Raw genomic sequence first — 21275 nt, forward strand, 5'->3', positions numbered from 1 at the left:
CTCCTCCCAGCCGAGGGCAGGCAGCTGCCCATTGCTGTAGGCTGACCTTATTTTCTTCTTATGGCACTCGTCCGTTCTCTGGAGTATGTTGTATGGTTTGTCCATTAGGAGTCTAACAGGTCCTCTAGAACCTTCAAACAATTAGTAAAATTCCTAAACAGTAAGTGAGCACGCGCAGAAATTGGGCTAATATTTTGGGAAGAACAATGTTGGATGATATATTCATGGCTTGAATAGATCATCCAACATGAAGTTATATTTTATTACTTACAAAATAATAAAATAATGAAGCAATACCATGGGCTGAGCTAAAATAGATCCTTAGGATCTTAGGCATTCTGTAATAAATCTGTGTCACTTGAAGTATAGAGTTGATCGACTCTGAGTAATGAAACAGAAGTAAAGGTATCAAAGCAAATGATCATCTGTTTCCAATTTTCTGTGATTTGGTTCAAGTGGTAAAGTGGTGATATTTCTTAATAATGGATCAAATAGGTTCATAATTGTTTTAGAGTACAATTAGATGCCTTCAAACTTTAGGCTACATGGGCACATTTGAGAACGGTTCCAGCCATTCTCTCATCCTTTGGGTCATTCCCCTCCTATGTCCTGTGAGACATTTTCTATGTGAGGCTTTAAGAAGAAGAAGAGAATATTCTGTGAAGAAAACCTTGTGATCTGTGCAGTATGAAGTTGAATGGATTCATTCAGAAATCAGAAATTCTATTGAAAGATATTTATTTGCATGAGCCAAATAAAACCTATTTTTAGGCATCCTGGTGAAGACAAGGTTTTATCTTTATGTCTCATTTTCTATGTTTTGTTGTTGTTGTTGTTGTTGTTAGAATGAAATTCATATGTTGCCAGACCATTCTATCAGATGTGTAACTAGATGCCATTTAAATTACCCACTTTTACATGGTAGACAGTTTTTAATGAACACTGCCTGTCTGCACCTTTTTTAAAAACAGGACTGGGATCAGAAGCCCAAATACCAATGGTTAGCTGGAACATATTTTTCATTTGGCCTATCTGTCAGTATTCCCTGAGGTCATCTGTGCAATCAGCTTCGTTACTCCTGCTCCCTCACTGGATTTCATAGAAACCATATGCTATGTATGAATCAGGGACACCAATCCCACAACATAGCATTCTTTGAATATCCAAAGTCCCACTTTTCACTTCGCCATGCCTGAGATCAGCAGTAATATTTATCAGCAAATGTGAGATTTTCAAAGATCCAATTCTATGTGCTCCTTTCTCATAGAGCCTTAGGCAGGGATATAGCATACATAAATATTAAGTAAAGTCCATAGTTTTTAAAATGTCATCCATTGAATAGTTGACACATGTCTGAGATATACTTTTTATTTTGGAGGAGGTATTATTTAATAGGGAATTCCAACAGCTACCTAATAGTGAAATGAGAAGTCTTGCATCCATTTTATTTTGTTTCTGATGATTTTTATGAGTAAGGGTAAGATACTTCCTTGTTCTGATGCAGATGTTGCCCACTTTTGTGAATGGATGCGGGGTGTCACCTACTACTTGCATATCTGCATATTGGGCTTGACACTGCTATCGTACTTGGTAGTTGGCAAAAAGTCAATACTGAAGTTAAGCTCTTGTGTTCTAGCAGCAGAGCTGAAGATCCTTGATGTGCCACCTTCTGCAATCCATGCTGCTCTCTTCATGTTCCTTATTGACTTCCTGGTGATGAGCATCATGGTCTCCTGGTCTTGAGAATGGCCAAGCATTGCTCTGTGAATGTGGAAGATGGGCATGTGGAAGGCTCCAGGGAGGAGGGATCATTGAACATGTACTCTAATCCATGTGCCTGTTGAATGACCTGTTTTTTTTATTTTTGGGTTTTAAGGGAGACACTGCCCTCAAACACTTCTGTGCAGCTGGGAATGCATGCTTCTGCTTCACCTTGCAGGAAGCATTAACGAATCCTTTCCAGAAGACATGAGAAGAGAGAAGTGAGCCTCTGGTATCATGCAGGTTCCTTGCATTGCCCATGGGCTAGAAGAGAGAAGAGTTGCTTCATGAGATTTGATCCCCTTTTTCCTGAAAAGTTCCACACAGAGGTGAGTCCCCAGCATGTTTAGAAATCATTTCAGACACCTTTCTGGACGGAATTGAATCCGAGCCCCTGATGATGTGGAAGAGCTAAAGATGGGTTTGCTATGAATTTTCTATTTCATTCATCAGGGCCTGAGTCAAGTCAGTCATTGTGCTGTCAACACATGAGCTGCTGGTCAAATGTGAGGAAGTGGTCTTGCTTTATGAAAACACCACCCTGATTCAGTGAGCCAGAGGCAGCCTGCAGTCCCTGTTTTCCTGTAAAGGCAGATTGCTGTGGATGGCCTCTGGCCTCGTCATGCAGCCCTGCTCAGAGTAGGGGATTGAGGGACCAGGCAGATCCCTAGTTCCTTTTGACCTTTATTGCCATTGGGCCACCCCAGGATTCTTGGACTCTACCTGGTCTTCTGGCCTGGGTCAGGGGATGTAAGGTTTGGAATCCCCCTCTGTGGCAGGATCCCAAGCCCCCCCCAGCCACTTGAGGACAGGCACAGCCTTCCCTAATTGTGTTAGAGTTGGAGACTTCTCCCACCCATCCTCATCCATGCTCATCCCACATTTTGTAGCTTGACACCTGAGGACCTTTATTCATTGACTTAGTTGTTAGTGATGATGGTTACTAAGACTAAGTGACTCTTTCAAGTCACATCACTTGCATGGTAGGGCTAGAGCATGGATCTTCCTAATTGATTTCATGGGACTCTCTCATGGAAACTGTGACTGCCTCCTAAACACACACTCTACATTTGGAGTGTCAAAATTCTTGGCACTGCCTCCTTGGCAAGTGTATCTTGTCTTCTACGTGGGAATTTCAAAAATATTTTCCTTTGGTTTGTGGAGGTCATGCAGAAGTGATTTCATTTGAAATAGCCCAAACAAGAAATACCAGTTGTCTTTTTCGCACATGGATGTGTGTAGTGAACATCCCTTTCTGTGTGCTTGCATGAGTTGCTCCTTTGAATTTGTTGAAGAATGGTTGGCTGGGGAGCAAGGTAACGAGAGATGGATATCAATGCTTGTCCAGTATTCTGAAGTGAAGAATGTATTGAGGATGTGAAGGCTTTTCTAGCCAGTTCCTATGGCTCAGTCAGGGATCAGTCAGAGGATTCTGTCTGGTAGACTCTTTGGAACATATGTCAAAGTGGCCTGGTCTTACCCTGTCCAGGACTGAATGCTGAGCTTGAGTGGGAGCTTCTTATCAGTTCAAGTACTTCCATGAGTCTGTCCTCTGTTCTCTTTTTTTTTTTTTTTTTTTCAGTTTTCAGTGGACATATCTTTATTTTATTTTATTTTATATGGTGCTGAGGATCGAACCCACTGACTCGCGCATGCCAGTCGAACACGTTACCACTTGAGCCACATCCCCAGCCCCCTCTGTTCTCTTTTTTCCGAGCAGTTTCTAACAGGAAAGGAGAACAAACATTGAAAGTACAGTGATTGATTATGTATACCAATGTTATTTGAATCAACTTTGTATAATTCAAAATTAACTTTTTGCTAGTAAAATTTCATATGTTGAGGAAATAATGAAAATATTGGGGTTGGGGGATGAGGATGGGCAAATCAAATATTTTTGAGCACCAAGACCTGTTTTTTTTTTTTTTTAACTTAAATCATAAACTGCCTGAGGACCACAGCAAGTAGATATTTCCAGAGACAGTGGGAAGGTAGTAGCACATGAGGAAGGGAAGAGCTCTCAGGATGGGAAGAGGGGGCCGCTTCAGGACTCACCGGGCAAGGCACGAGGCTGCTGGCCATGGTACATGCCTGGGCCCACTGAGTGGGGAAGATCCATGCTCTGTGTCCCTCCACCCTCCTCTGTAGCTTGTGTTGGCAGCAGATCAGGGAATTGGGGTCAGAAGTGCTCCCAGTAATATAGGCACCAGCCCCCAGAGTGTGTTCCTAGCCCTTTCCCCACCTGGCCTGACTTGGTGCTTGTGTTGATGCATGGCTGAAACCCTACAGTCATCAGAGTGTGTCTGCGGTCCAGATCCACCCTGCATGGCCAACATGCTCAGACCTTCGGCTGGGTCCTAGGCCTGCTACAACCAAACTCTGTCAACTGGGTGGCCAACAACAGAGGAAGGGCCTTCCCTCAAGCTCCAGGGGCTCAACACACAAGGTGTTGGGCGGTCTCACTGCCAAAACACCTCACAGGTTCCTAGGGGACTGTCCCCCCAACTCTCCCAGCCCTTGCCCACTCTCCTATTGCTGTCCACGATCTGTGGTTCCCATATGGGCATCCCGCCCTGGCTCCAACCTCACATAGCTGGTATCCCCAAGTCTCCCTGGTCTCTGGGTCCAGACTCTCCTCTTCCTACAAGAATATCAGATATTGGATTTGGTCCCAGTTGATGCTGTGTTCCATCATGTGAGCTCTTAGCTTCATCACTGTGCAAAGACTCTTTTCCCACACAAGTTCGCACGACTTTTGGCTGGCTTAAGAATTTTCAGGCGACACTTTTCTAATGAGTACACTTTCCTTCCTTCCGATCTCCCCCCAGTGAGCATTCCTCGCACCCTTGTCCTAGTTCCTTTATGGCAGTTTCCCTCCTTATGGCTGAGAGGACCTAGTGACCCCTGGATTCACACGTTCTCCTTAATCACCAACACACTGCAGAATTCTCCAAAGGGCCATATATGCTCCTGGAAGTTGGTGTTGGAAATAGTTCTCCATCCATTAATCACTCCCTCACTCACTAATGTCCTTGTGTCCTTGAGAAAGGCTCTCCCTTTCCTGGTTTTCCTGAATAGAAATCCTCTTGCCTCTTGGGTGAATAGGGTTATGGGTTGTGCAGAGGGTGTTGGTCCACTGAGCATCTTAGAGACTGTCCTTTATGGAGCCTAATGATCCTCACTGGGGAATGAGGCCAGGGTCCTAACTGTGGTTAGTGTGAGGACACCCTGGGTTCAGAGAGGGAAAGAAGGACGAGGGAAACTCAGATGTCCCTTCATGGCCCCTGGAGTTAGAGGACTTACCCCTTTGCACCTGGGATCAGGAGACCTCATTTCCTCAAGGACACGCACACTCAGACGTTAATCTTGAGTGTGGGTTCCTTTCTGGGGTCCAGGGCTGTTGTTAGCCACCAGGAATGACAGTGCTCTCCATGCTGAGTGGAGCCATTTTTGCCAGGAAAGAGCCCGTGGTCACGCCTTGTGCAAAGCATCCCGCGCCAGGGGCTCCCATCCCTACATTCCTGTCCTGAAAGGAAACCACTCAGAGGCAAGGTGGGTCCAACCACCTCCCATGTGTTCACTCATCACTGTGTTCCAGCATCACCCCAGTTAACAGTCCTGATGGGATTGGATGTGGCTCAGAGTGTCACCCTCATGAGCTCTACCCTGCCACAGCTGCAGTTCTGCAGTGGGAGAAACTCAAAACCTCAAAACACATGCACATGAAAGAAAAGAGCAAGAGCCAGAGCCCAAACAGGCCAGGTGTGGCAAAGACAGCTGGAGTGCCTAGGTTGGGACTCAGAATTCTGTCAGTGGGGTGGCATTGCTGCTGGCACCAGCATGATAACCGAGAGCCAGCCCTGCTCATTTTGGGGAGCAGTGTGTTGGGGAAGGCAGCAGAAATTGAGAGGCAGGATTGAGTTTGGCCCTAGGAGGAGGTTGGGTAAGAGGCCAGTGTGGGTTGGAGGGCCTGGGCAGATAGAGAGAGGCCAGGGCACACCCCAAAGCCTGGAGACTGCACTGGATGTCCAGGGTTGTGAAACACCCTCCCCTCTTACTCACAACTGAGAGCAAGGGGCATTGATGAGTTCAGTTTGTGTGCGGCTGCATCCAAGGTGGCTCGGCTAGGCACCTCTGTTTCCTTGACTCAGGAGGCTGGGAGTCCAGGCTCCACCGAGGCTCGGCTGGGAGGATCGGACTCTGAGTTTATGCCTGTGTTCCTGGTAGGATCCATGTTGGCTGAGCCTCAGTGTTTTTGTAATGAGAGGATGGGTGACCGTCATGTCTTTATCACAGGACACACTTGCTAAATGGATTTGTTTGCTCTGAGGAGGAAAGAGAGAGGGGGGAGTGGTGCTGGAGACAGGGATGCAGACAGGGGTCATGGACTTGGCATAACTCAGTCTTGGAGGTGATATCCCATCACCTGTACCCACTTCAATTCCCATGAATCCAGAGGCTGAGCCCCCTTGAGGTGAGGGGTGAACCGGTTCTGGGCAGCAGGATGCTGTGGTACCTCGGAGTCTCTGTGAGACCCCAACACTAGACACACTTGGCCCTTTTGAAATCTTAGGAGAAGCCTTGGGAAGTTGTATGGCAGAGGGGAGCAGCCTCTGCATCTCAGTCCCCTCCAACTTGCCATGGTGTAGAGAGGGAACTGCAGCCACGATGGGACGGACATTGGCCATGTCCCTGTGTGGGACACAGGCCTGATTGAGTTAGGGTGCATTCTTTGTCTCTCCCCTTCTTGTGATTGTCCCATCTGTACATTTGTGCTTTAGCCACCTGTGAGTCCCATCTCTGGTTTCAGAGAGAATAGAGGGTGTTAGGGGCCAATAGACACAATAAACCCTAGAGATTAGATGCTACCCTACTTTCCAGAAAAGACTGGGCACACCATGAGTTGCACAATGATGGGACCAGGGTCCAAAAGCTGCTGAGAGGGAAGGACTGGTTGTGAATGCATTTTTGAAGGCTCCAAGCTGGAACTCTAGTGGCACCAAGCAGGGCAGATGCTGGTGGGGATGTTTGGGTAGTTGTTGGTGAACACCTGCGCACCTGAGATGGGTAGGCATGGAGGAGAAATCAGCAGCCCATAGGGCTTTTGAAAGTGGTCTTATGTGAAAAGAGGCTCAGGTATGGGCACAGGAAATGACATCATTGCCTTGACAATGGATCAAACAGAACATGGAACCCTGGTATCCAGGCACCCACTTCACTGACCAAGCCATCCGAGCTCACTTGGTTGGAGCCACTGGAGGGAGAAGGATGTTCTCCTGTGGTTGCAGACAATGCCGAGCCTCAGGCTCCCAGGAATCTCAGGGGGGCCAACTAGCCCTTTTGTGGATACACTGGGTGAGGCTTCATCTTAGACGCCAGAGCCTCTGGCGATTGTCGCAGAGGAGCTCAAGAGTAACAGTGAGTAGCACAGGGCAGGTGAGCCCAGCAGGCCCTCTAGTCTGATCCCTGATGAATGGCCCAGGACTCCTATTCTGACTCTGTGTGTGTGTGTGTGTGTGTGTGTGTGTGTGTGTGTGTGTGTGTTTGTACTGATGGGAACTGTCCCATTGTGCTTTGACTCTAGTGTATTGGCACAAGTCATTTTTCTGTTTGTCACCATTTCCATTTTGAACCCACCATTCTTGGTCCCAACCCAGGGTGAAAATGATCAGAACACGGAGGAGCCCTTCAGGGTTCAGAGCCTTGAACCTTACAGGCAGGACCAGCTTAGGAATGAGCTCCTGCCTGTCATTTGTGGGAGGAACCTACAGTTCAGCAGCAACGTGGGGTTAGTCTCCTGGGATTTCATCCCCACCCAGCAGGTGCTGGATCTCTTGTTCCCAAGGTAAGCACCAGACCACCAAGCCCAAGTGTGTAGCCCCCTCATGCCTCTGTCTTGGGGCTGCCATGTGCCTCTCAGGGACCCAAAGGTTTGTGATACCTAATGAGATAGAGGACCACACTCATAGTGGAATGTCAGCCCCGAATGGGAGGAGTCCTGGAGGTGCCTGCCACAGCCTTGCAAGGGCAGTGAACTTCCCCTCTCAGGCAGAGAAACCATCCTGACTCCAGCTGATCCACAGAGGTCCGTGGAGCAGTCCCCACACACTGGGCACCACAGCTCAATGGTGTGCACTGAGCTCATTCCCAGGTGGACTCAGTGAGGCCAGGTGGTCTTTCTGGTGTGATGTTGGCTTTGTGAAGAACGTAGATCTGTGCCAGAGGCGTCTCAAAACTCGGGCCTTGGGAAAAGCACTTTTGGGTTAATAAAGACATGTTAGTTTCCATAGTGGGACAGAGCGTCCTAGCTGGGACATAGCTGGACAGGGGCTTTGGACATGGCAGCTCCCACACCCAGAGATATGTGGGAATCAGCAGTTTGGGCTCATTCACTGGTGAACATGGAGAAAGCACCCACTGTGTGAAGACACGTTTCCAGTCACGTTTCATAATTCAGTGAAAATTGGGGTGCAAATGATTGCCATTGTGTCCCTTTTCATGGGGTCAGCCTAAACCGCAGGTGCCATGAGTACATATCCTCCATGTGACTGCATCCCTGACTCCATGAGGCATAACTGCACGTTGTCCTCTTCAGTGACTATGGTGGACCCTTGGACCAACTTCAACATGGAATGGGCTTGGGGTCAAGAGGGTGGGCTCCTGTTTCCAGAATAGGGACCTGCAAGGTGATTTGACTTGGGAAGGCTGAGGAAAGACTGCTCTCCCCAATTCAGTTTTCTGCCTGCAGTGTAAGGTGTGGGGCTTCAACAGTAGGAGGGGTAAGGCGGGGAGTTGTAGGTGGAGTCAGGGTCCTCTGGGGAAGGCCCTGGGATAATGGATCCCCCCACACCACACCTCCCTGTCCTCCCCCAGGGCCACAGAGATGTGGTCTGCACTCATGGGAAAAGAGAGGTCCACCGCTACTCAGGGGAACTCAGTGAGAGCTCACAGAGAATGAGGTAGCATTGCAGCCCACGCCAGGGGAGGAGGTGTCTCTTGAGCCCCGAGAAGAGTGGGCAGGAGGACAGACACTCCCAGAAGGTGCATTCCAGGTTGGAGAGCATGTAGCCAAGAGGAAGAAGAGTGTCAGGCCTGCCCAGAGGAGGGGAGAGCTGGTCAAACCATGGATCTAGCGCTCCTTCGTTGAAGGTTCTTTGCCTGTAGCGACCTGTCCTGACCCTGCCTGTACAGCCACTGTGTCTTGCCTGAGGTGGACTGGTGTGTTCAGAACCAGGGACGGTTCAGGAGGGTAGGGTCAGAGGTTTGCTCTGGCAAGGCCAGGGTTTTGCTGACTCCACACCTGCCTCCCCACAGTGCCTCATCTTCCTTCCTGGGGACCTGGGTGAACTTCTACTCCGAGGCTTCCCATCAGCCTCCAGGCTCTCTGAGTCTGCAGCAGCTGCTGCCGTACATGTGGCTCCTCCTGAGTGGCTTTAACCTGGAGCACCAAGCACACCACCTGCTGGCCCAGGTTGAAGATGGCAGATCAAGCCAGGCAGAGCCTGAGAGCCAGGCGGACCGGGGTGAGTACCTAAGTACCTCAACACACCTCCAAACCATACCCCTCCAATTAGTGTAGCCCTGTATGAGTAGATGAGTCCACTGTCAAGGTGGAGGCACCCACCATCAAGTGCTTTTCCCCAAACCCACCTGTGATCATTGCTGCAGTGGGGAGAAAACCTTCAACACATGAGTCTTTGGGGACCAATCCAGATACAAAGTCTAGCTGTTTCTCTTTGATGGGTCCAACGTGAACTAAGAGGTACTGGGGTACAAGGGGCTATTTCCTTGAAAGGTGTTCCTGTAGTGGACCTCCTGTGCATACAGGGTCCTCAGGGATTAATCAGTGGGGAGTCTTTGGTGGAACAGAAGCTGGATTCGGGGGCTCTCAGGTCTGTGTGTGAGACCAGAGCTGGCAGAGGCTCTCAGTTGTGGGGGATGTTGGGTAGTGTATTCCTTGAGTGTCACCTACCACGCCTCTGCCCCTGCCTTTCCAGAGCTGAGGGTCCCTGCTGATGCGAAAGTCTATCACGGCCTGATTGGAGGAGTGCATTATGACTTTCTTCTTCGAGAAACAGATGCCAGCAAGTCGTTGAAGGTCAAACCAAAGGAGGTAAACAGCCACCTTCTTCAGTCTTTACTCCTGGTGCCACTCCACATCCTCCAAGGGGACAAGAACCTCAGGTTCTGGATGGATGTTGTAGAATGCCCACAGAGCCAACTGCCAGGCTGGGTGGGGTGCAGTTGCTGGGCTTTGCTGATGTTGTCATCCCCCACAGTTCTTGGAACCTTCTGTGGCAGTGGCATCCAGGACCCCAGCAGCTGTGAGCAGCAGCTCTGCAGTGGCTGCAGGATCATTGCCCCAGGCCACCCAAAGCAATGAGTGCTGCATGAGAAAAGTCACCAGTAGCAGCTCCTCACTGCTTCACTCCAGCGAGCAGGTGGAAGACAGCCGCGTTGTTCACGTCCTCCTAGAGGGACAGAGCCTGAGGGAGACAAAGCGCATCCCGGTAAGCCCGACAGCAGGGCTGCCTCCTGGGTGTCCACACAGTGGAAGGCAGGAGACACAGCCAACCCCAGGGCTATGGTGGGAAATAAAGAAGAGAGAGGTCCGTCTTAAGGGCTTGACCTGAGGAGGGAGAGCATCAGCATGCCCAGCTTCAGTGGTGAGTGGGCCTGTGTATTGTGGGTTTTGCAGGCCAGAAGTGCAGACGGAAGTGCTGTGGACAGATGAAGGCAGAGATATGTCCAGGGTGCAGGCTGCAGTGCCTAGAACTTGGTATTCTCAATGAGTGAAGTTGGAGCAGAGGAGGTGGCAGTGACTTGTCACATGTGTAGGAGGGGATGTGTTCCTGGTGGCAGGGAAGAGAACCTCCTTAGCATGACTAGGTGTAGGAATTTGGGGTCGGGATCACCTGGGGGGTCATGCCAAAGCTTCGGAATGTTAGGCTTTGCATGTATGTAAATACGGAGCTAAAGGGGTTCTTGGCAGAATTTCTATGGATGTGCAGTAGACACGCTAACGCTGCAGGTGTCCAGCTGCAGAGGAGACATGTTCAGTGACTGCCAGTGCTGAGTCAAGTACATCATTACAACCAGACCCGCACCGAGCTTCCAGAGGCCAGGGCCTCTCAAAGCTATCATGAAGCACTCAAGTGCACACTCTTGTATCTGAGTCTGTTTTGTGTCGTGGCAGTCAGGACCCAAATTTTCAGTGCATCTGCCTCTTCCACCCACAAAGGCAGCCTGCATCCCAGATCACACTTGGTGCGCAGATCCCTGGCCCATTGCTCTCATCTCAGTGAGATGAGAGTGTGTCTGTGCATAGGCAGTTTGGTCCTTTGACATGAGTGGAATGTGGCTCCCCAGGGGGAGGGGAGATGGCAGGTACAGGCAGATATTTGTACCAGGATTGTTCTAGTAGCACATTGCAAGAACCCAGGTGGTATATGGAGGACACACTCAGGTAGCAGGATAACAAGATTGTGCCCTTGTATATGTAGCTGAGATTTCTCCTGAATGTTTGACCACAGTCTTCTGGGTAGCTCTTCTAAAAGCCATTCTCTGATGACATTTGTCCCACCCTGATCCAGGTGACCTTTCAGGAGACGGTGACAAGCCTCATCCGCAGGGCCTTGGACCAAAATTTGTTGCAGCATGAGGATGTGGACAACTTTGAGCTGCTGTATATGATGTCTGAGGATGAGAGTAAGTAGGACAATCAGACAGTGGGGAGACATGATCCACAGTGGGCTCAGGATAACTGACAGCCAAGAGAAAGTGGGCCTTGGCCCCAAAATACCAAAGTGTGATGGGCCTGGCGGAGACTCTCAGGGGTTGTGGGTGTTTTGTGGTATAATCCTTGAGTGCCACCTAACAATTCTCTCCACTTCGCTCTGCAGAAATCAAGGTCTCTGACCACTCACTCGTGTGTCTGTCCATGAATCTGGGAATACAATATTTCATCCTGAGGAAACGCCCCCAGGTCAAGGGAAAGGAGGTAAACACCTACCTTATTCAAGCTGTGCATGTGCTGCCATTCCACTCCGACCTGAGGAAATAAGAAGCCTCAGCACCTGGACATATTTGCTGGAAGCCCATAGAGCCAACTGACAGTCTGGGGTGGCTTTCTGTTTCTGGGTTTGCTGATGTTCCATCCCCCACAGTTCTCAGAATCAACCTGCAAGTCCTCCAGGCCGCTTTCCCACAAGCAGGTGGGAGACACCTGCTTAATTCGTGTCCACTTAGAAACGCAAAGTCCAGAGATGGCCAAGAGTGTTCTGGTAAGCCTGGGAGCAGGGGTGTCCCGTGGTGCTTACACCTGGGTGGGGAGCAGACACTGGTCCAATACCATGGACTACTCATGCCCTCTTGAATTTGGAGCTTCTGGATGATCAGGAGGATAGATGGGAATCAAGAAGGGAGAGGTCAGTGTGAAGGGCTGGAGCTGAGATGAGCGAGTGCAGCAGCTTGTCCACTGCCATGTCTGAGGGAGTCTGTGTGTCAGGTGGCAGCATGCAGTCCAGAAGGGCAGGGACAGGTATGGGTGACAGATGAGAATAGGACAGGAACTAGGTTGCAGGTTCCCTTGTATGGGATGCTGACGTCTATGGAGGAGGACAGCAGTGTGAGGTTCTCCATGTTCCTTGAACAAGGAGCTGAGAGAGTCTCTCTGCAGAGTCGATATGGATGTGGAGCAAGCACACTAAATGTCCAGGTAACCCAATGACCACCCTTGCCGGATGAGGTGCCCTCCTACATCCCAGCCAGCACTGAGCCTCTGGAGGCCAGGAGCTCTCGTGGCTATCTTTCAGCACTCCTGTGTGTGGTCATGTTCCTGGGTCTGTTTTTGGCCCTGGCAATCCAGACCAAAGCCTCTAGGTTTTGTGCCTAGGCCATTCCCAATGCCGCCTGCATCCTCGGGCATACCTGGGATCTTGGAGGCTATTGTCCCATTCCTCCCAACTTGTGGGATGAGATTGCATCTGTATGCAGGTAGTGGGGTCCTTTCACTCCGAGAGGAGTGCAGCTCCACAAAGAGCAATGGCAGGCCCAGGAAGTCCTATGTACAAGGACTGGGCTAGTAGCCTGTGGGAAGAGCCCACACGATGAGCAGGAGGTCAGCCTCAGGTAGTAGGGTCATGGATGTTGCACTTGTATTTAGAGTGGAGGTGCCTCCAGAATGCCCCTGCCCACTGTCCTTGAGTAGTCACTTCAAGGCCCATTTCCTGAAGGCCTGTCTCCCATGCTGCTCCAGGTGACCTGCCAGGATAGGGCTCCTGTTGTCATCCGCAGCGCCCTCGACCTACACTTCCTTACTGAGGAGAATCCAGAGGATTATGAGCTGGGCCAAATCATCTCTCGCCGTCAGAGTAAGTGAGACAATCAGATAGCAGAGAGCAAGGGTCAGGATGTGGACTCAGGTCAACTCTTAGCAACAAAGAGTAGTCTCTGACCCCCAAGAACACTCCAACAGGTGTGTTGGGTTCGTGCACAAAGCCAACTGCACTTCTGCTGGTGGAAGGTCTTGAGGTCCAATAGTATACCCCAGTGGATATTGCGGCTCCCCACCAGGTGCCCTCCCCTGGACGTGAACAGGCATCCAAAGCTGACATCTTTGAGGAGTGAGGAGGAAAGCCTCTCTCCAGGAGCAGTATGTTTTCATGGTCTGGGATAGGAGTGGTTTCAAAGGAACATGGGAATGCATGGGCTAAAGAGGGAACTGGCATTTTGTGGACTGAAGCAGTACTATTGAAAGCCTTCTGTGTGACCAAAAAACCACTGCCTGGGCAGAGCATTGCCAGGATTCTAGCAAGCAGTAACAGGATGAAATTGGGAAGAAAACACAGCCTGGGAGACAGCCTGAATCATCTGTTTTTGCATAAATTCCATGGTCTTACGCACCTGAGTCCACTAGGCAAGGAGTGATCACAATAGCCAGGTTGTGATCCCTAACTAAAGTCAGATGAGGGCTTCCTGAGCACTTAGCCACAGAGCTCATCTGATAATAATGCCAGCGCTTTTTTGTTGGTTGGTTGGTTGGTTGGTTTTTGTGAGCCAAACACCACAGCAGCCATTATCCCAGCCTATGTACCCTGAAGACCACCATCCCTATGAGTTCTAGGATCACTTGTCTCCTATCTTAACCTACTGTTAGGTTAGTAGAGTCTATGGAAGAGGAAGTCTGTCTGGGGCCTTGGTAGCCTAAGAAATTCATAGCAGAGATCTCCACATCCAACCCAGAAGGGATGGAGAACAGGCTCTAGGTTAGAGGAGGGCGACAGGAAACACATGTTCAGAGGAAGGAGAAGCGGCTGTTGTATTCCCCCACTCGGGGTCATGGCACCACTGGGCCATACACCATGTTGGAGGGAAGCAGTCCCTTTGCTGGTCTTTGGAACCATTGTTCTCAGTAGGGCAGTATTTGGAATGTGGCCTCCATTCTCAGAAGCCTGGTTCACATGGAGGCGGGCTCCACCAACGCAGAAGCATGGCTCTAACGTGGTATCCGTGCTGGTCAGCCTGTCCTCACTGTGGCCATACTTGAGGAAAATAACTCAGAGGAGGAATCCTAGGCCTTTTCTCTGGGTTTCATAGCTTTCTCTTTGGTTGTGCACTGAGGCTGTCCATAAAGCTCTAGTGTGTGGCAGTGGAGAGCTCCTCAGCCCTTGCCACAAAGGCATAGACTGGGAGAGAGAGAACGAGGCTGGCAGAGAGGGAGAGAGAGAAAGATGGAGAGGGAGGACCTCTACTTGGAGAATGAGGATTCAGTGGAGCCAACAGGAACAAGGTACTGTTGCCCAGGGCGCACCCCTGTTTAGGTCTTCCTCCAACCATGCTCAACCTTTCTTCCAGTCCCTCCCACCCCCCAGTAGTGTATTCATCTTGAATGAGAATTTCATGTTGACATCAGAGCACTCACCATCCAATGCTTCCCTCCAAACCCACCTATGAAGATGGCTCACGTGGGGACTGAATCTTCGGCACAGGAGCCTTTTGTGGGAGATTTCAGATGCCAACCCTAGTGGTGTGCTTTGGCAGATGCAAGAGGACCTGAGATATTCTGGAGTCCAAAGCCTTTGGTAGGAACAGACATTAGGTCTGTTGAAGTGCTCTGCCTAGTTCTTCCTCAGGGAGGACTGTGGAGGCTGTCTTTGTTGGTATTGGTGCTGAATTGGAGAGCTCTCAGGTGTGTGGCTCTGGCCTTTTCTGGCACAGGCTCTCAGATGTTGGCGTGTCCTAGGGAGCACCTCCTGAGTGCCACCTTCTTTTTGTACACCCCTCTCTCCCCAGAGCTGAGGATTCCAGCAGAGGCCAACGTATTTTATGCCAAGAATCCTCACAAAAAATCCAACTTTGTGCTGAGGAAAAGGAGCCTCTCCCAAAAGAATGATGGGTGGATCCAGCCTCAACCTCCCTCTCGTCCTGGAAAGAAGGCTCCAGCCCTCCTGAGGATGCTTGCAAAACCATTCTGCTGCTGTGTGCCTGGGCGGGGCTGAGGCAGCCCAGGAATATTTACATTGATTACTATTTTCTTCAAAGTTTGAATCTATAGTTTGCCATTGTCCTTGACCTTGTTTAGTAACACAGTTGTTACTCTATCCTGTATTTGTTGTTTCCATTAATATATTATTATTTTAAAATATATATGTTTTTGTTACCTGATCTACTGTGATGATTTGAGTATACTAAATGTAGCAGTGATTCCTAAAGGACACATCCAAACCAACAGGAAGGAATGTTTCATTCTATCAGCAAGAACTTTGGTATTTAGGAGTTTGGCAGATGGCATTATCTGAGTCAGTTTTCCAATGGGGGCAATGAAGTATCAGCTATGATGGTACAAACACAAACAAAGACACACAAACACACACAAGAGCACACACACTCACTGAGAGATAGATAGGCAGATGGAGTTGGTCTCTGCTGAAATACTTTGGAGACATGGTTCTGATTTCTCCCCTTTTGGAGTATTTTCAATTGCACAAGGTGTCTTGCAAATGAACCCATGTCTGAGGAAGACATGCATGTGTACTTCACATGCCACTTTTCACATAGCAGGAAGGTCATGTAATATTTTTCATGCAGCTGTCTTTTGACTGTGAACCATCCCATGAGGTCAGCTGTGGAATTTTCAACTTGTAGCATCACAATGGGGATCCACTCTTTGGATTTGGGGATATTTCCGATTTTCTTGATTCAGATTGGAATGATATATATATTAGTTTTTGATGAAAATTCTGCATTTGATGGTAATGAATGTCGTGCATCTAGGAATCTGTAGAGTGCAGACAATGAATGGATGCCTACTGTTGTCTGGACTGGTCTGAAAAGTCCTGTAGCATCTGAGCATGTGTGAGGGCTGTACAGGTCTTGCAAAAAGTCCAGGTCAGATGATCCTGCACAAAGCTGAACTCCTAGTGGTCTCCACAACAGTGTAAGGGCCAAGGAGAAACACACTTCCACACAGAAGTTGGGAAGCTACCTTATGAAGGTGATCATAGATACGGGATTATTAATATATCCAGGTTGGCATCTATTATTTTTTTAGCTTTTGACTTTCGCAGCTGTGGGCATCTTGACAACCATCAACTCCCTGTAAGCACAGACAACTCTATAAGAACCTGAGGATAAATTTCCCTGTGCATGTCCCCTTGTGAAACTGCTTAAGCACCGCCTGGTTTACACACAGGTGGAATTTCTAGGTCAAAGTGTGCATGTTTACTTCTTTGACTAAGCACTGCCAGGTGGCTCTTCTGCATAGCTCTACCTGTGGCCAGGATTGTATTATCTAGCTTTCTAACTTTTGCATGTTGAGTAGATACATAGTGGGAGCACACTGTTTTTGTTGGTATTTTTCTTGGTATCTATTCTGATGCTTTTCACTGGGGGATTTTTTCCTGTGAAAATGGGCTTCCTCTACTTGACCTTATTTTCTTCTTTTTAAAATTTTTTCAATGTGACTTTTTAATTTTAGTTTTATTAAAGACATTGCCCCTTGCTTGCATAGTCTATATCTAAAGCACTAGTCCTTGCTCCAAGGCCCAGCTTGCTCTCAGCTGCCCCAGGAGGGGAACAGTCTTTGGCGGTAGACAAGAGACACCCCTGCAGGGGGCACAAGTGCTTTGGCCCTCTGGTGTCTTGCCAGCAGTGCTTCCCATGCTCACAGAGGGTTTCAGACACTGAGTCAATGGTCCAGGTGGTCTTTTGTTCAGTCTGATCTCAAATTGAGCTCCTCTGAGAGGTCATATTGAAGTCCTTGTGTGTACCTGATCCATCATTTTAAACAATATTCCAAGTTCACTTTTTGTGTGTACGTGGGTTCTGGGGATTGAACCCAGGGCCTTGAGCCTGTGAGGCAAGTGACCTACCTGAGCTACACCCTCAGAGACCCCTGTAAAAGTATTTCCCCTTTGCCTCAGGGTCTAAGTTGCCAAGGCTGACCTCAAACGTTCCTCTTGCCTCAGCCTCCCTGGTGGCTGGCATGACAGGCATGCACCTGGGACTGTCACACTCGAGCCTGTGATGGGAACTCATGTGCATCTGTCCAGGGCTGAGCATGGTTAGGCAGAGCTGTGCTCCAGGCTCCCTGCAGGGCTGTGGAGGCTTCTGCTGCCCAGCAGCCCTGGTGCCATGGCCAGGGCTCCTCCCAGCCGAGGGCAGGCAGCTGCCCATTGCTGTAGGCTGACCTTATTTTCTTCTTATGGCACTCGTCCGTTCTCTGGAGTATGTTGTATGGTTTGTCCATTAGGAGTCTAACAGGTCCTCTAGAACCTTCAAACAATTAGTAAAATTCCTAAACAGTAAGTGAGCACGCGCAGAAATTGGGCTAATATTTTGGGAAGAACAATGTTGGATGATATATTCATGGCTTGAATAGATCATCCAACATGAAGTTATATTTTATTACTTACAAAATAATAAAATAATGAAGCAATACCATGGGCTGAGCTAAAATAGATCCTTAGGATCTTAGGCATTCTGTAATAAATCTGTGTCACTTGAAGTATAGAGTTGATCGACTCTGAGTAATGAAACAGAAGTAAAGGTATCAAAGCAAATGATCATCTGTTTCCAATTTTCTGTGATTTGGTTCAAGTGGTAAAGTGGTGATATTTCTTAATAATGGATCAAATAGGTTCATAATTGTTTTAGAGTACAATTAGATGCCTTCAAACTTTAGGCTACATGGGCACATTTGAGAACGGTTCCAGCCATTCTCTCATCCTTTGGGTCATTCCCCTCCTATGTCCTGTGAGACATTTTCTATGTGAGGCTTTAAGAAGAAGAAGAGAATATTCTGTGAAGAAAACCTTGTGATCTGTGCAGTATGAAGTTGAATGGATTCATTCAGAAATCAGAAATTCTATTGAAAGATATTTATTTGCATGAGCCAAATAAAACCTATTTTTAGGCATCCTGGTGAAGACAAGGTTTTATCTTTATGTCTCATTTTCTATGTTTTGTTGTTGTTGTTGTTGTTGTTAGAATGAAATTCATATGTTGCCAGACCATTCTATCAGATGTGTAACTAGATGCCATTTAAATTACCCACTTTTACATGGTAGACAGTTTTTAATGAACACTGCCTGTCTGCACCTTTTTTAAAAACAGGACTGGGATCAGAAGCCCAAATACCAATGGTTAGCTGGAACATATTTTTCATTTGGCCTATCTGTCAGTATTCCCTGAGGTCATCTGTGCAATCAGCTTCGTTACTCCTGCTCCCTCACTGGATTTCATAGAAACCATATGCTATGTATGAATCAGGGACACCAATCCCACAACATAGCATTCTTTGAATATCCAAAGTCCCACTTTTCACTTCGCCATGCCTGAGATCAGCAGTAATATTTATCAGCAAATGTGAGATTTTCAAAGATCCAATTCTATGTGCTCCTTTCTCATAGAGCCTTAGGCAGGGATATAGCATACATAAATATTAAGTAAAGTCCATAGTTTTTAAAATGTCATCCATTGAATAGTTGACACATGTCTGAGATATACTTTTTATTTTGGAGGAGGTATTATTTAATAGGGAATTCCAACAGCTACCTAATAGTGAAATGAGAAGTCTTGCATCCATTTTATTTTGTTTCTGATGATTTTTATGAGTAAGGGTAAGATACTTCCTTGTTCTGATGCAGATGTTGCCCACTTTTGTGAATGGATGCGGGGTGTCACCTACTACTTGCATATCTGCATATTGGGCTTGACACTGCTATCGTACTTGGTAGTTGGCAAAAAGTCAATACTGAAGTTAAGCTCTTGTGTTCTAGCAGCAGAGCTGAAGATCCTTGATGTGCCACCTTCTGCAATCCATGCTGCTCTCTTCATGTTCCTTATTGACTTCCTGGTGATGAGCATCATGGTCTCCTGGTCTTGAGAATGGCCAAGCATTGCTCTGTGAATGTGGAAGATGGGCATGTGGAAGGCTCCAGGGAGGAGGGATCATTGAACATGTACTCTAATCCATGTGCCTGTTGAATGACCTGTTTTTTTTATTTTTGGGTTTTAAGGGAGACACTGCCCTCAAACACTTCTGTGCAGCTGGGAATGCAGGCTTCTGCTTCACCTTGCAGGAAGCATTAACGAATCCTTTCCAGAAGACATGAGAAGAGAGAAGTGAGCCTCTGGTATCATGCAGGTTCCTTGCATTGCCCATGGGCTAGAAGAGAGAAGAGTTGCTTCATGAGATTTGATCCCCTTTTTCCTGAAAAGTTCCACACAGAGGTGAGTCCCCAGCATGTTTAGAAATCATTTCAGACACCTTTCTGGACGGAATTGAATCCGAGCCCCTGATGATGTGGAAGAGCTAAAGATGGGTTTGCTATGAATTTTCTATTTCATTCATCAGGGCCTGAGTCAAGTCAGTCATTGTGCTGTCAACACATGAGCTGCTGGTCAAATGTGAGGAAGTGGTCTTGCTTTATGAAAACACCACCCTGATTCAGTGAGCCAGAGGCAGCCTGCAGTCCCTGTTTTCCTGTAAAGGCAGATTGCTGTGGATGGCCTCTGGCCTCGTCATGCAGCCCTGCTCAGAGTAGGGGATTGAGGGACCAGGCAGATCCCTAGTTCCTTTTGACCTTTATTGCCATTGGGCCACCCCAGGATTCTTGGACTCTACCTGGTCTTCTGGCCTGGGTCAGGGGATGTAAGGTTTGGAATCCCCCTCTGTGGCAGGATCCCAAGCCCCCCCCAGCCACTTGAGGACAGGCACAGCCTTCCCTAATTGTGTTAGAGTTGGAGACTTCTCCCACCCATCCTCATCCATGCTCATCCCACATTTTGTAGCTTGACACCTGAGGACCTTTATTCATTGACTTAGTTGTTAGTGATGATGGTTACTAAGACTAAGTGACTCTTTCAAGTCACATCACTTGCATGGTAGGGCTAGAGCATGGATCTTCCTAATTGATTTCATGGGACTCTCTCATGGAAACTGTGACTGCCTCCTAAACACACACTCTACATTTGGAGTGTCAAAATTCTTGGCACTGCCTCCTTGGCAAGTGTATCTTGTCTTCTACGTGGGAATTTCAAAAATATTTTCCTTTGGTTTGTGGAGGTCATGCAGAAGTGATTTCATTTGAAATAGCCCAAACAAGAAATACCAGTTGTCTTTTTCGCACATGGATGTGTGTAGTGAACATCCCTTTCTGTGTGCTTGCATGAGTTGCTCCTTTGAATTTGTTGAAGAATGGTTGGCTGGGGAGCAAGGTAACGAGAGATGGATATCAATGCTTGTCCAGTATTCTGAAGTGAAGAATGTATTGAGGATGTGAAGGCTTTTCTAGCCAGTTCCTATGGCTCAGTCAGGGATCAGTCAGAGGATTCTGTCTGGTAGACTCTTTGGAACATATGTCAAAGTGGCCTGGTCTTACCCTGTCCAGGACTGAATGCTGAGCTTGAGTGGGAGCTTCTTATCAGTTCAAGTACTTCCATGAGTCTGTCCTCTGTTCTCTTTTTTTTTTTTTTTTTTTTCAGTTTTCAGTGGACATATCTTTATTTTATTTTATTTTATATGGTGCTGAGGATCGAACCCACTGACTCGCGCATGCCAGTCGAACACGTTACCACTTGAGCCACATCCCCAGCCCCCTCTGTTCTCTTTTTTCCGAGCAGTTTCTAACAGGAAAGGAGAACAAACATTGAAAGTACAGTGATTGATTATGTATACCAATGTTATTTGAATCAACTTTGTATAATTCAAAATTAACTTTTTGCTAGTAAAATTTCATATGTTGAGGAAATAATGAAAATATTGGGGTTGGGGGATGAGGATGGGCAAATCAAATATTTTTGAGCACCAAGACCTGTTTTTTTTTTTTTTTTAACTTAAATCATAAACTGCCTGAGGACCACAGCAAGTAGATATTTCCAGAGACAGTGGGAAGGTAGTAGCACATGAGGAAGGGAAGAGCTCTCAGGATGGGAAGAGGGGGCCGCTTCAGGACTCACCGGGCAAGGCACGAGGCTGCTGGCCATGGTACATGCCTGGGCCCACTGAGTGG

The 21275-nt window shown here is 47.9% G+C and overlaps 1 protein-coding gene across 1 annotated transcript in view; it reads left to right on the forward strand.

The window, feature by feature from the left end:
- The window catches only part of LOC144251279 (uncharacterized), a 42299-nt gene extending 27086 nt beyond the window's left edge, over nucleotides 1–15213 (forward strand). Inside the window, exons 12-19 of the mRNA XM_077794321.1 lie at nucleotides 9840–9874; nucleotides 10041–10271; nucleotides 11355–11469; nucleotides 11664–11761; nucleotides 11928–12044; nucleotides 13019–13133; nucleotides 15055–15166; nucleotides 15198–15213. Coding sequence (XP_077650447.1) covers nucleotides 9840–9874; nucleotides 10041–10271; nucleotides 11355–11469; nucleotides 11664–11761; nucleotides 11928–12044; nucleotides 13019–13133; nucleotides 15055–15166; nucleotides 15198–15213 — 839 coding nt within the window. The remainder of the gene's footprint in view (nucleotides 1–9839; nucleotides 9875–10040; nucleotides 10272–11354; nucleotides 11470–11663; nucleotides 11762–11927; nucleotides 12045–13018; nucleotides 13134–15054; nucleotides 15167–15197) is intronic.
- Nucleotides 15214–21275: the final 6062 nt, after the last annotated feature.

The sequence above is a fragment of the Urocitellus parryii genome (genome assembly GCF_045843805.1).
Source record: "Urocitellus parryii isolate mUroPar1 chromosome 12 unlocalized genomic scaffold, mUroPar1.hap1 SUPER_12_unloc_3, whole genome shotgun sequence".
In the NCBI taxonomy this organism is placed as follows: domain Eukaryota; kingdom Metazoa; phylum Chordata; class Mammalia; order Rodentia; family Sciuridae; genus Urocitellus; species Urocitellus parryii.